The sequence below is a fragment of the Ochotona princeps genome, chromosome 16 (assembly GCF_030435755.1).
Source record: "Ochotona princeps isolate mOchPri1 chromosome 16, mOchPri1.hap1, whole genome shotgun sequence".
Lineage (NCBI taxonomy): Eukaryota > Metazoa > Chordata > Mammalia > Lagomorpha > Ochotonidae > Ochotona > Ochotona princeps.
Genome location: NC_080847.1, coordinates 21,075,946 through 21,089,371, shown reverse-complemented (window position 1 = coordinate 21,089,371; position 13,426 = coordinate 21,075,946). Strand labels below are relative to the sequence as shown.

The window sequence follows — 13,426 nt, the reverse complement described above, 5'->3', positions numbered from 1 at the left end:
CAGCAACATCTGATGATGTGTTTAAGTGAGGTTTGCTCATCTACAGAATGATGAAATTACATTATCGAATTCAGGCTTTATATTGAGGAAGCACAGGACAAAAACTGTTCCAACAAATTTCCAGAATGATCACAACAAAATGTGTATATGGGTAACAACTAGCAGTACACTTCTACAGCATATGTTAATGCGAACACTGCCAGTCTCTTCTGGGTTGATTTTTACTATAAAAGCCCAGCAATCAGATATAGAATCTCTCTCATACTTCGCATCAACATATTGAAATAATCCCAGAGAAGGAAGCCATGATCCAAAGATACGGTTTAACCATATTTTGAATGGCCAACAAATTGATTCCAGAAAGCATTGGAAGACGTCTATTATCCTCTATATGATGTATTAGTTAGAAATCACATGGTAGGGCTCAGCAGCGTGGCCTAGTGGCTAAGGTCCTCGCCTTGATCCCATATGGCCGCTGGTTCTAGTCCCGGCAGCTCCACTTCCTCTCTGTCTCTCCTCCTCTCAGTATATCTGACTTTGTAATGAAAATAAAATAAATCTTTAAAAAAAAAAAAGAAATCACATGGTAAATCACAATAAAGGTACTAGCTCTGGAAAACTAAAGATGAGAATGGTTTAGAAGCTGTTTATCAACTGCAAATCCAAAAATATATTCCACATTCAGAATGCTAATAGTGATAAAAATAAATTCCTATCTGGTGGGCCTCAAGGCGCAATGTAGGTTACACTGTTGCCTGTGACAATAGCATTCCTTAGAGTATGCGTTCTACACTGACACTTCACTGTATTATGCTGGCAGGCCTGTGAATGACCCCATTACTTGAGTTCCTGCTGCCTACATGGGAGACCTGGAATGAATTCCAGGTTTCTGGCTTCAACCTATTCCCGAGTTACTATCAGCATCTTGGCAGGGAACTAGTAAATAGATCATCTCTAAGTCATCTTCTTCCCCAGTTTACTGATCTTGTTTTCAAATAAACAAATCTTTGAACAAAATCTGGTCTGGGGCTAGCACTGCTGCATAGCAGGTAAAGACACCATTTGTGATGCCAGCCTCCCTTTTAGGTGCCATTTCAAGTCCCAGCTGCTCTACTTCCAATTCAGCTTTCCCCTAATAACATAGAAAAGCAATAAAAGCTGACTCAAGTCCTTGTGCCCATTCACCCAAGTAGTCAACTGGAAGAAACTACTGGCTTCACACCAGCGCAGCCAAGGTTGGCAGAAATCTGAGGGGTGAGATGATGCATGGCATGGAACATTCATCTCTGTATCTGGCTCCTTTTTTTCAGATTTATTTTATTACAAACTCAGATATACAGAGAGGAGGAGAGACAGAGAGGAAGAGCTTCTGTCCGATGATTCATTCCCCAAGTGACCTCAATGGGCCGGTGCTGCGCCGATCCGATGCCGGGAACCAGGAAAGTCTTCAGGGTCTCCCACATGGGTGCAGGGTCCCAAGGCATTGGGCCATCCTCAACTGCTTTCCCAGGCCACAAGCAGGGAGCTGGATGGGAAGTGGCGCTTCCGGGATTAGAACCGGTGCCCATATGGGATCCCGGGGCGTTCAAGGCGAGGACTTTAGCCTCTAGGCCACTGCGCCGGGCCCTGTATCTGTCTCTAACATTGCCTTTCAGGAAAAATCCTGTCTGATGAAGGAGGTTAATTAGCTTCAAGCCTGGAGAAAAATGCTTATCACAGATCATTTAACATGACCTTGGATCAAACTAAACTCATTCTTGGTAACTGACCAGCAATCTGTTCCCTGACAGCGACCTAACTGTAACCAATAACGTTCGTGCAAGATCTCAGCTAGGAAATATTTATATACACACCCAAAGATCTAATTACAGCCATCTTCCAGAACAAATAGCTTAGTGGAATGCTAATCTAACATGAAAATAAAAAACAAGTGGCTTACACTTTAAGTTTTTTTGACCTACACAAAGAAATCTAAGGAAAACATGATTTCATCACCAGTTAAATTTTATTAACCAAGACTTGGGTAAAAGTAACCAATGACTGATTTCTACCACATGGCAGTTTCAGATTATTACTCTGACAAAAAGAATCAAGAAGGTAAGGTGACTACAACAGCTCATATGCTAGAAACAGGAAGACTGTTTCCACTTACTGTTGGATTAAGAGTAATGTGTGGTGCCAAGCCTGCGAGCGAATACACGTTGATGTCATGGTAGCTGTACTGTGGCTGCGGTGGGACTGTGGCTGTGCAGGTGGTGCTGGTAGCTGGTGTAGTAGATGTTGCTAAGTGAAAAGCAAGAGAGATTTGAGGGGGGGGAAAAAAAAGCTGACTATACTAGAGAATTAGCTAAGTTGCTATGTTCAAGCTATTCAAATTACTAGGGAGGGGGAATACCCTCCCTGAAAGGGAATGACTGTGTTATTATAACAAATTCATCCAAAGTATGCAAAATTACATCAATGATAGTGCCAAACGGCTCAGAATTTAATTGACGGATCATGAACATGGGACTTAGAGCAGCAGGCCCAAGACTTAGAGCCTTGCTCTATACATTACAAAAGTCTTATTTTCAAACTTACCTGTTTCTCTGGTTTATTTGGGATATTTCAGCTGGCGAAAGTTGTTAGACAAAAGCTGACCCAATACAGACAGTAAATCCCACCATATCAATATCCCAAAAACCCATCCCTACACCTTATTTGGCATACAGATAAAATAACCAATTCCCAAGGAAAGTCTATATGATCTGGCAAACTCTAGAACTGAATAGCACAGGGCATCATCATAGGCAATCCGCTCTGAAAGAGCCACAAAAACAAACCAGCCAGTACTGCCCAAAATATGAGGAACAAATAACTAAATGGCATTCTATTGCACATAGTGTGGCCTGCCAAGCAGAATCTAGTAAGGCAAGATATTACCTACATATTACTTTTACTGTCCAAAACGTACATAAAAGTATTAGTCCATTACATGAATAACTGTGCTTCCTACACACACAGAAATGCATCTAGAGAAGATTCTGGATAACAAAAGGTTAGCCTATTGCACTTACTTGTACTTGTAATGGGAGGGAGTTCTTCTGGCTGCTTCACATCCTTTTTTGGAGCAGAGAGTTGCTCATCTAAGTTCTTTAGGCGATCTTTGTCCTTTAGGAGGTTTCCAGGTTTTAGCTCATTAATATCTAATGCAAGGTTCTTGCAGAGGACCTCAATCTCAAACTTCAAGTTTAACTGCATCACAATTCCAGTATTTGATTAGAATTTTCACAACAAAAATTTAGTTTACTCATACTATATTCTACCAAACAAATGTTACTACTGTGCATTTCCCCTCCAAAAAATAATCTGCCAGAACTCGAAATATTGATCTTATGTAGGTAGATAATATTTAAAAGGATTAATATTTAATGGGATTAAGGAAATCAATTTACCTTCAAGTCATGTTCCTGATGTAACTCAGCTAAAACATTCATGATTGCCATTGTCCAGGGATTTGGGGGCCTAAAAACCTGAAGAAAAACCATTATATCAAGATGGCCCAATAACCACCGTGTGATGTGGATATCCACTAAAATATTTATATCTGCATAGCCATAACAAATTTCCTAGCTGTCCCATCTACCTACTATTTCATAAGATTAAGACTCAAACAGTCATCAGTTAGAGACATAATTTCATCTAGCCTCCCAAGTTGCAATCCAAAATACAAAACACAACTAAGAATATACTCTCTTGCTTTTGTACTGAATCAAACCAACTTTACACAATACGAAACTCACCACACTACGAATGCTGGACTCTAAGACTTTGGCAACAAACGGCACAACATAAAGCAACTCCTGCTGTCCTTTAACATAAGCTTCTAGCAGCAAAGATTTCACATCCAAATCCTAGAACAAAAGAAGTATTTTCAAACCCTATGCATACACAACAAAATCCTTAAATATACCCAAATGAAAGGGATCCCACTAACCTCGTCCTCAAAATATAAAAATCAACATAGTACCTGACCCATTGCTTAGGAATAGGAAGGGGTGATCATCACATATTGCTTTTTTTCCTTTATACTAAAAGGTATAGACCCATGAGCAGAAATCAAGAATTCAAAATATGGGCCTAAAATCCTACCAAATCTTAAAATCATTAACACAGCCCCAAAGACAAGATTCTTTAGATAAAAGGATTCTGAAACTCAACATAAAGCTATACAAGCTCGGGGGGAAGGAACTGGGGAGGGGATAAGGGAAATCCCAGGGCCTAAGAACCTGTATCATAAAATAATAATAAAAAGAAATTAAAAAAAAAAAACTATTCAAGCTCAAACTTACAGTGTGTAAGATGGGCTTATTTTTAGCCAATGTGATCATTCCTAACCAATGTCCCAAGTTCTTCAATAAAGAACGATCTGAAAAATTGGCAGCAGCTTTATCTGAAGTCAGGAGCACCTGCAACGGTAAAAAATGAAGACACATACAAGAATTAGCTTATGATAGAAAATTCTTTAAAAATGTGAGAATTTAGTCATCTTTTAAAATTCAGGCTTCTTAACATTGAAATTATTTTCCTCCACTCCTAAACAGTTATAATTTTATCTAACACTCCACCAATGTCGGCATTCTACTACGGGTACTGGTTCTTTTTTTTTTTTTTTTTTTGTTATTACAAAGTCAGATATACAGAGAGGAGGAGAGACAGAGAGGAAGATCCTCCGTCCGATGATTCACTCCCCAAGTGAGCCGCAACGGGCCGGTGCGCGCCGATCCGAAGCCAGGATCCAGGAACCTCTTCCAGGTCTCCCTCAGGGTGCAGGGTCCCAAGGCATTGGGCCGTCCTCGACTGCTTTCCCAGGCCACAAGCAGGGGGCTGGATGGGAAGTGGAGCTGCCGGGATTAGAACCGGTGCCCATATGGGATCCCAGGGTGTTCAAGACGAGGACTTTAGCCTCTAGGCCACTGCGCCGGGCCCGGGTACTGGTTCTTAACCTGGCTGTACCACTTCCGATCCAGCTTCCTATTAATGTGCCTAAGAAAGTGGAAGAAAGCCCAAGTGTTTGGACAAACGCAATAGCTCAATTGGCCAATCCTGCACCGCCAAGAAGTGGTTTGTGTCCAAATTATCCACTTCATAGCCAGTACCCTGCTTTTTGCCTGGGAAAGCAGTTGAGGAAAATCAGATCTTCAGAGAGAAGGAAAGACAGAGAGAAAGATCTTCCGTCCATTTGGTAACTTCCCCAAGTGGCCACAGCGGCCGGAGCAGAACTGATCGGAAGCCAGAAGCTACCTCTGGGTCTCCGACGTGGGATAGCATCCCAAGGTTTTGGGGTTGTCCTGAACTGCTTTCCCAGGCCACAATTAGGGAGCCAGAAAAGAAGTGGAGCAGCCGGGTTATAAACCAGCACCCATATGGGATCAACGTGCATGCAAGTTGAGGACTTCATCTACTAGGCTCTGAACCTATCCAGCAAAACTCAGGGCTCCTGGCTTCAGCTTGGCCAGACTTATCTGTCACTGCCATTTCATAAATGGCCAGGGGCATGGAAGATTTCTGCCCCTTCGCTATCTTCAGCTCTTCCCCTATCTTTCTACCTCTATAATTCCCCCTCACAAATAAATCAAGAACAACATACAAAACTTCAAGAATTTTTTGACCACATATATTTACTACTTTTGGGATGTTATCACACAGAAATCTGAAGCAAAAATTTTTTTCCAAAGTAAGCATACATAAATACTACAAATTCCTTAAACTCTAAGACTAAGAACTTTTTTTAAAGATTTGTTTTACTTTTTATTGCAATGTCAGATATACCGAGACAGGAGGAGAGACAGAGAGGAAGATCTTCTGTCCATTGATTTACTTCCCAAGTAACCACAACAGCCAGAGCTGCGCCAATCCAAAGCCAGGAGCCAGGAACTTCTTCCAAGTCTCCCACGTGGGTTCAGGGTCCCAAGGCTTTGGGTTGTCTTGGAGTGCTTTCCCAGGCCACGGGCAGGGATCTGGATGGGAAGCGGGGCTGCCAGGATTAGAACTGGCACCCATATGGGATCCCGACGTGTTCAAGATGAGGAGTTTAGCCTCTATGCCAATGTGCAGGGCCCGAGAACACCTTGAATCCCATGCATTTTAACAGCCACCTTTCTAAAATACAGACACAGTGTTCAAGATTCCACAAAACCTTGGGTTTGAATAAAGACCCAATAGTGGGGCTTGTGACATAAAAGCGCAGGGAAGGTTGTTGCCTGTGACTCTGGCATCCCATACAGACTGCTGCTCCATGTCACCCAGAGGATCTCTTGGCTTTGGCCTGGCCCAGAACTGGCTTTTACAGCCATCTGGGCAGTGAACCATGAATGGAACATGTCTCAATCCCTCTGTGTAACTTTCAAAATTAAAATAACCCCCCGCCCAAAAAAAATCCTTATACCACAGACCAAATGTTTCGAAGAGCTAAATTTAACTCAAATGAATAGGTATGTGTAGGATTACTACCGAAACAGCTAACTTCTGCAATGTTGGGCACATTCAAGTTAACACAAATCTCTGGAGCCTACTAAGTAATGTCCTAAAATATACTTGTTTTCAAATTGGTAAAAAGCAGCCATCTGTTTGATTCTATGGTTGTTACTGCTCTCAAAGGGTTATAAAAGCCAGTAAACGAGTATGTTCTATGCACAGGGACATACATATACAGCATGGTACTTAAATCCAGTCCATACTGCCTTGTTATTGCTTGTTTCCTTATGTCCACATTTATTATTTTTGAAGATTCACTTAATAATTAGAAAGATGAAGTTGCAAAAATTGAAAAAGTTCTCTTCCAACAGATAACTCATTTCCCAAATGGCTACAGTAGCTAGCAGTGAACCAGGCCAAAGTAAGCAGCATGGAACTGCTTTTTGGGTCTGCAATGCACATGACTGGGCCCAGATACATGGAGTTATCTTTTGCGGCTTTCCCTGGCGCATCAACAGGGAGCTGTTTTCAGCAATGGGACATCCAGAACCCAAATGAGATATATCAGCCTTGCAGACAGCTAAATCTACTATACCATAACGCTAATACATCAGCTTTTTTCTTAAAATGAAGATCTGGGGCCTGGAATTTTGCCTGCATTGAGATACACATATCCCAAATCATATTGCTCAGACGTCAAGCCTGGCTTTGGATGCTGATCCAGGTTTCCTTTTACCGCAGGCCTAGGGAGACAGTGTTAATGTTATAAATGACTGGGTCCTTGCCAGTAGTGGGAGATCTGGATTGAGCTGGCAACGTCTGGTTTTTTGCGAGCATTTGGTGAGTGGAATAGGCTGATGCTATTCTCTATGAATTTCAAGTATGAACATATTTAAAGACAAAAAGAAGGAAAGAGAGGAACTTGGTAGTTTTTCTTTAGGAGTACTTGCGAACTTGCAAGAATCCCACTAATTCTTGTTACATTAAAAGCCAAGAAGTCAATGTTCCTTAACTCCACAAGCAACAGCAGAATTGCACAAGTCAGCTGTGCAGCAGATGGAGCCAGGAATTCTCTTGCACTACAGCGTAACCAATGATGAGGACAATTCTCATCCATAGGCTTAAATATAGTGCTGGTTCTTAAGTCAATCCTAAACCATCAGCAAAGGAAGATAACTGTACCCCGGATCGACTGCCCTTTTGTACATTTCTCCACCTAAGAAAGTAACAATTTAGAAATTAAAACACTTGAAATTTAAACAAAGTGCAATTAGAATCACTCACTACCTGAAGAAACTAGTAACAACATTTATTACAGTATTGCTTGCAATACTTACAGGGTTTAAATGTTCAATATCCATTAATATCCACATAGTAGCTTCCTATAGGACTGTTTCCAAAAATACAGCAGTAGACATGTGCCTGAGCAGTTAAAATGTCAACTGGGAAGCCAGCAGCTCATCTCAGAGAACCCGGGGTTAAGACTCAACAGCTCTTGCTATTTCCTTTTTGTGTCTAACGTGTACCTTGAGCACACACAGTAGACCTGGCCTGCGTCTGGGCTCCTGGCCTCAGATTGGCCAGATCCAGTTTTATGAACATTTGAGGAGTAATTATCTCAGTCTCTTTTAAAAACAAACAACAGCAAACCACAGAGATGAAATCTAATAGAGTACTACAAACAAAAAAAAAAAGCACCAAGATATTTAAGCTACAAAATTAAAAATGTCCAAAACTCAAAGAAGTCATGTTAAGGGAATCTAAAAAACAACTCTTACTTTGATATTTCTGTATGTCTCATTCAAAACCATCTTGTTAAATTCAGGATTCTTCAATGTATCAAGAAAGTTTGAATACAAACTATGAAAGTTTGGCTCAATACTAACTCTCTTCATAACCAGATATTGTGAAACCCAAGGCATAAATTCTTCCTTCACAGTTTCTTTTAATTCTTCAACCTAGTCAATAAGAAACAGAAACGTACAAAATTACACTACCATAAAACAAGGGGGGATTTTTTGAAAAGGAGCCTTAAGGCTCCTTTCAAAATTTACTTAAAAAATACCATACTTCATCTTTTCCTATGTTAAAAAGGTATTAAGAAATGTATAGTAAACTTAATTCCAAACAGTACATAGTCAGTAATCGTTAAAATTAGACTGAATCTCTCTCAGCTCTAAAATAATAAAACAAGGCCCGGCGTGGTAGCCTAGAGCTTGGAGGCTAAAGTTTTAAAAAATGAAATGATAAAACAGTCCCCACAGATTCGATTAGTAATTTACAACAAGCCATTAATAGTTTTAGCATCAAATTATGTTTACATAATTTTCTTCTACAAAACTATTGCAATTTTCCCTCAAAAAATGATGCTACAATTTTGAAAGGTATTTCATCTTAAAACCTGTTTAGAACAATTACATTAACTAACACAGGTATTTCAAAGTAGTCTTAGAACTTAATCCTAGAAGAAAAATCTTTTCTTAGGGTTTGCATAAAAGTCTACTTCAGTTACTAGATAATATACTGAGATGCGATGAGTTAGACAGGAAATACAAAATGAAGCCTTTCCTCATGAGAACAAAGTTTACTTTCAATGTCTCCAACAGTATAACGCATACATTTTTAGACTTATTGCTACACTTAATGTCTATAAAAACCACAACCTCTTTTGGATATCAACAGTACCTGCCCTTTAGTTCTACTACCCATTTACCTGAACAGTGAATATTAATAAATATCAAAAACAAAATCCTCAATCCATTACAGAAAAGGGGACAGGACATTTATAAACTATGACATCATGCTCACCTTTTGTGTCATATTTGACTGGGAGAGATTATTGAAAATGAAAGCAATTTTCTCTTGAATATTTTCTGGAGGCTCTACAATTCTTTCTGTTTGATCTGTGGCCACAAGTAAAGTATCTATATTTGTAGTATTGATAGAAGGCTAGAAAGAGTAATAAATAAGGTAAACACACTGAAATGTTTCCTGGCATAATCACAGAAAAGAATAGTTACACATTAGATCATTTTTAACATTTACATGCTGTATTAACATTTATGCTACTATACTAATATATACTGAACAGTGGCATGTCTGAGAAATGAAGGAAAATGAAGGCCATGGGAGAAAGGCAAGTCTTTATATTGGCATGTATTACAGTAAAATTAAAATATCACTAACTATCTTGCAATCTAACATAAATCTTGGAAAAGAAAAAAACAGGCATTAATTACTACTCACTGGCACATCTTTCTTAAAGCTGACTCCAGTTGGCCTGGTGACTGTAACCGTTTTAGCAACAGTGGTGGTTGTCGAAGTGGTTACCATAGTGCTAACCTGACCAGCAAGAGGAGCTTTTGCTGGAACCTGGGCCTGGGCCTGGGCCTGGGCCAGTGCAATACTTCCAGGGGTTGTGATAGAGCCCTGCATCTTCACAGGAGGATCTCTGGACTGCTGTCCATACTCGATGTACTGCAGAGGTAAAGAGATAAGCACATTAGATTTTTTACAAAAAGCATAAACTATGTCATCCATGCTCCTCTCTTCCAGGAGATGAAAACAGGTGAAAATGAGGTTCAGGACAGTATTTACCAGACAAAACTAAAACCACCACCTACATGTACAATAACTTCAATAATTAATAATTAACTCTAGATACATTTTAAAGATGGCAAGCTCTAAAGAAACTATAAAACTTTCAAGTGACAAAATACAGAAATGAGAAACAGAAATCTCTCTCTCAGCCTGTACAATGCTCCAGCTTATGCTGGGGACCAGCAGTTTTGCATGATTGCTCCCCTCCTACCTCATCTTTCAAACTTCCTACTCCTGTCTCTGAATTCTCCCAAACCTGATCATTTACATGACTAACCTTATCCTTACCATGATTCCTCGGAGGTTATTTCAAACAGGTTCAAACTCTATTCTTCCATCCATTACATTTCCTACAAAAATTTTTTTTTAAATCCCAACTATATGATATAGATTTTATTCATGACAAGAAAAAATCCATACCACAGGACTCCTTTTTGAGCCTAACAGGACATCTGCATTTTTTTTCTACTCATTTATTTTTTAAGACAGAAAAACAAGCAAAGACAGATCTAACATCCACTGGTTCACTTCCCAGATGGACAGAGCCACCATCACTGCGCCAGGACAAAGCTAGGATCAAGAGGCTCATGTATCTCTCATGTGGGTGCCAAGAGTCCAAACACTGAGCCAATTTTAGCTGCTTTCCCACTCAGGGCCACGTGGGAACTAAACAAGTGGATGGAAGATTTCTGTCTCTCCTTCTCTGCAAGTCTGACCTTGCAATTAAAAAATAAATAAATTTTCAAAAACAATTAAAAAAATAAAAAGGTGCAAAATGAACAGGAATAGAAATGCTTGGATTATGTCAATAACAGTGAACACTTAATAGCATGCCTAGGAAATCCCAAATCAGCTAGTAAAAAGATTTTAGATACTAAGGACACTTACCTCCTGTAAATGATGAGGAAACTGCATAAAGTGACTAATAGAAGCCAAATGCTGACAATACTGGGGATAGTCCTTCAATCTGGAAATAAAAAAAATTTATTCTTCATTGCACAAAACAGAAGTCACACCACCACTACTATCAAAAAACATTCTTCCTAGTGCTAACATAGATTATTTTCCCTATTTTATGAAAGAATACCTTGGGCCTGGTGGCGTGGCCTAGCAGCTAAAGTCCTCGTCTTGAACGCCGCGGGATCCCATATGAGCACCGGTTCTAATCCCAGCAGCTCCACTTCCCATCCAGCTCCCTGCTTGTGGTCTGGGAAAGCAGTTGAGGACGGTCCCAATCCCAATGCCTTGGGACCCTGCACCCGTGTGGGAGACCTGGAAGAGGTTCCTGGTTCCCGGCATCGGATCGGCGCAGCACCGGCCCGTTGCGGCTCACTTGGGGAGTGAATCATCGGATGGAAGATATTCCTCTCTGTCTCTCCTCCTCTCTGTATATCTGACTTTGTAATAAAAATAAATCTTAAAAAAAAAAGAAAGAATACCTTGAAAATAATACTAAAAGAAACATAGAAGGGTAAATGTATTGGTGAACCTACACTATTTTACATCATATAATAAAACATTGCTTTCACTTTTTAAACAGTTTTACTTAGATTTTCAATTGAATCACTGTAATTACTACCTGGGAAGCAAGTTTTAAAATTTGAATAGGGCCTGGCTAAAGTCCTCGCCCTGAACGCACCAGGATCCCATATGGGCGCCAATTCTAATCTCGGCAACTCCACTTCCCATCCAGCTCCCTGCTTGTGGCCTGGGAAAGCAGTCGAGGACAGCCCGGGGCTTTGGGACCCTGCACCCGCGTGGGAGACCCGGAAGACTTTCCTGGTACCCGGCTTCGGATCGGCGCAGCACAGGACGTTGCGGCTCACTTGGGGAGTGAATCATCGGACGGAGGATCTTCCTCTCTGTCTCTCCTCCTCTCTGTATATCTGACTTTGTAATAAAAATAAATAAATCTTTAAAAAATTTTTTTTGAATAGAAGGTCAACGTCTAGTTTGTACAAGAGAATGAAAGCAGAGACATGCCATAACAGATCAATTTCTAGCACACGACACTCAAAAAAAGCTACACATTGTGATTCCATTTCAACAACACCCTGAGAAAAGGAAGTAGAGAAAAAACTATCACAAACTGTGTATGAGAACAAAAGTGGTTATAAGAAAAAGGTATCAACCACAAAGAGTAAACTTCAGGGATGGGGTTGAAATAGTATCTTGATATGACCAGAAATCTTGAGAATCAGAAATCTGTAAACGGAGAGACTTGGCATATGCAACTAAACCTCAACAAAGAGCATCTACAATAAAGCAAAACAAAAAAAAATCTGTATCTCACTTAATACTTTTGATATTGTAACATGCAATTTCCTGTTCTTAAGTTAGTGTAAGGTTAACATAGTAATCATGCCTGGTACCCCTGTTTCATAAATAATAGTTACTATTTCTTACAATTAGAAAGTTAAACTTCAGGCATCAGCACTATGGAGCAATGGGTTAACTAACACCCCTCAATGAGCATTGGTTCAAATCCTGGATACACCAGTTCTGATCCAGCTCCCTGTTGATATGTCTGGCAAGCCAAATGAGGACGCCCCTAAATACATGGCCAGAAGCCAACAAAAAGGACTCCCTGATAGGAATCTAAGCTGTAACATGATCCAGCAGCAGACCTTGCAATCATTAGTTTTGGGAGAGTGAACTAGTGGATAGAAAACTCTGCGCATGTATGTGTGTCTCATCTTTCTCTCTCTTTCCATATATACATATATATGTATATGGACATATGTGTGTGTATGTATACATATACATATATACATGTGTGTATACATATATGTGTATATACGGACATATATGTATACATATCCATATATATGTATACATATATATGGACTATATATATGTATATGGAGAGAAACTGCCTTTGAAGTAATTAAGTCTTAAAAAATAAAAATTATTCACTCACCTGTTTTTAAACCTATCTAGTGCAGCAATCCCAAAATAATACATTTTAGATCCAAATGGCTTGCGTAAGGCTTCAAGAACATATCGTAGAGCAAGACCTAGTGCCATGTAAGTGACCAGTCCTTTTTCAATAATCCCACCAAACAGGCAGGCTGTTATATGTAACTCTTTATCAGGGTACTGGGGAAAAAAACGGTATTCTTCAAACAAGTTCCTTAGCATACAGTTAAATACTTCTCGTTCCCTCTTTATAGTGGAGTCTTTAAATCTCTGTAGCATTTCTAATACCTGAGAAAGCAAGACAAAAAAAAAAAAATCACCTTCCTGAATGTTAATAAAGGAACTGAGCACAATTCTCAAAGTAGTGCTATAGACAGTAAGTTCTTAAATAAGTAAAAGCAACTGGTGAATTTCCACAAGTCTCTAAAAAGACATTTATATACATTTAAAC

General features: G+C 39.7%; 1 protein-coding gene and 1 non-coding gene across 9 annotated transcripts in view; both read right to left on the bottom strand.

Moving 5' to 3' along the window:
- Positions 1-13,426, bottom strand: part of CNOT1 (CCR4-NOT transcription complex subunit 1) — a 73,661-nt gene that overhangs the window by 24,646 nt on the left and 35,589 nt on the right. For all 8 annotated transcript variants that reach the window (XM_058674479.1, XM_058674481.1, XM_058674477.1 and 5 more), the window contains exons 21-30: positions 12,977-13,263; positions 10,945-11,023; positions 9,703-9,933; positions 9,265-9,405; positions 8,235-8,414; positions 4,332-4,448; positions 3,783-3,893; positions 3,435-3,512; positions 3,057-3,234; positions 2,153-2,283 (exon numbers count right to left, since the gene is read on the bottom strand). In XM_058674479.1, coding sequence (XP_058530462.1) covers positions 2,153-2,283; positions 3,057-3,234; positions 3,435-3,512; positions 3,783-3,893; positions 4,332-4,448; positions 8,235-8,414; positions 9,265-9,405; positions 9,703-9,933; positions 10,945-11,023; positions 12,977-13,263 — 1,533 coding nt within the window. The remainder of the gene's footprint in view (positions 1-2,152; positions 2,284-3,056; positions 3,235-3,434; positions 3,513-3,782; positions 3,894-4,331; positions 4,449-8,234; positions 8,415-9,264; positions 9,406-9,702; positions 9,934-10,944; positions 11,024-12,976; positions 13,264-13,426) is intronic.
- LOC118757719 (small nucleolar RNA SNORA46) lies at positions 7,456-7,591 on the bottom strand. Its single transcript, XR_004995332.1, has one exon. It is a non-coding gene; the product is annotated as a small nucleolar RNA SNORA46 (small nucleolar RNA).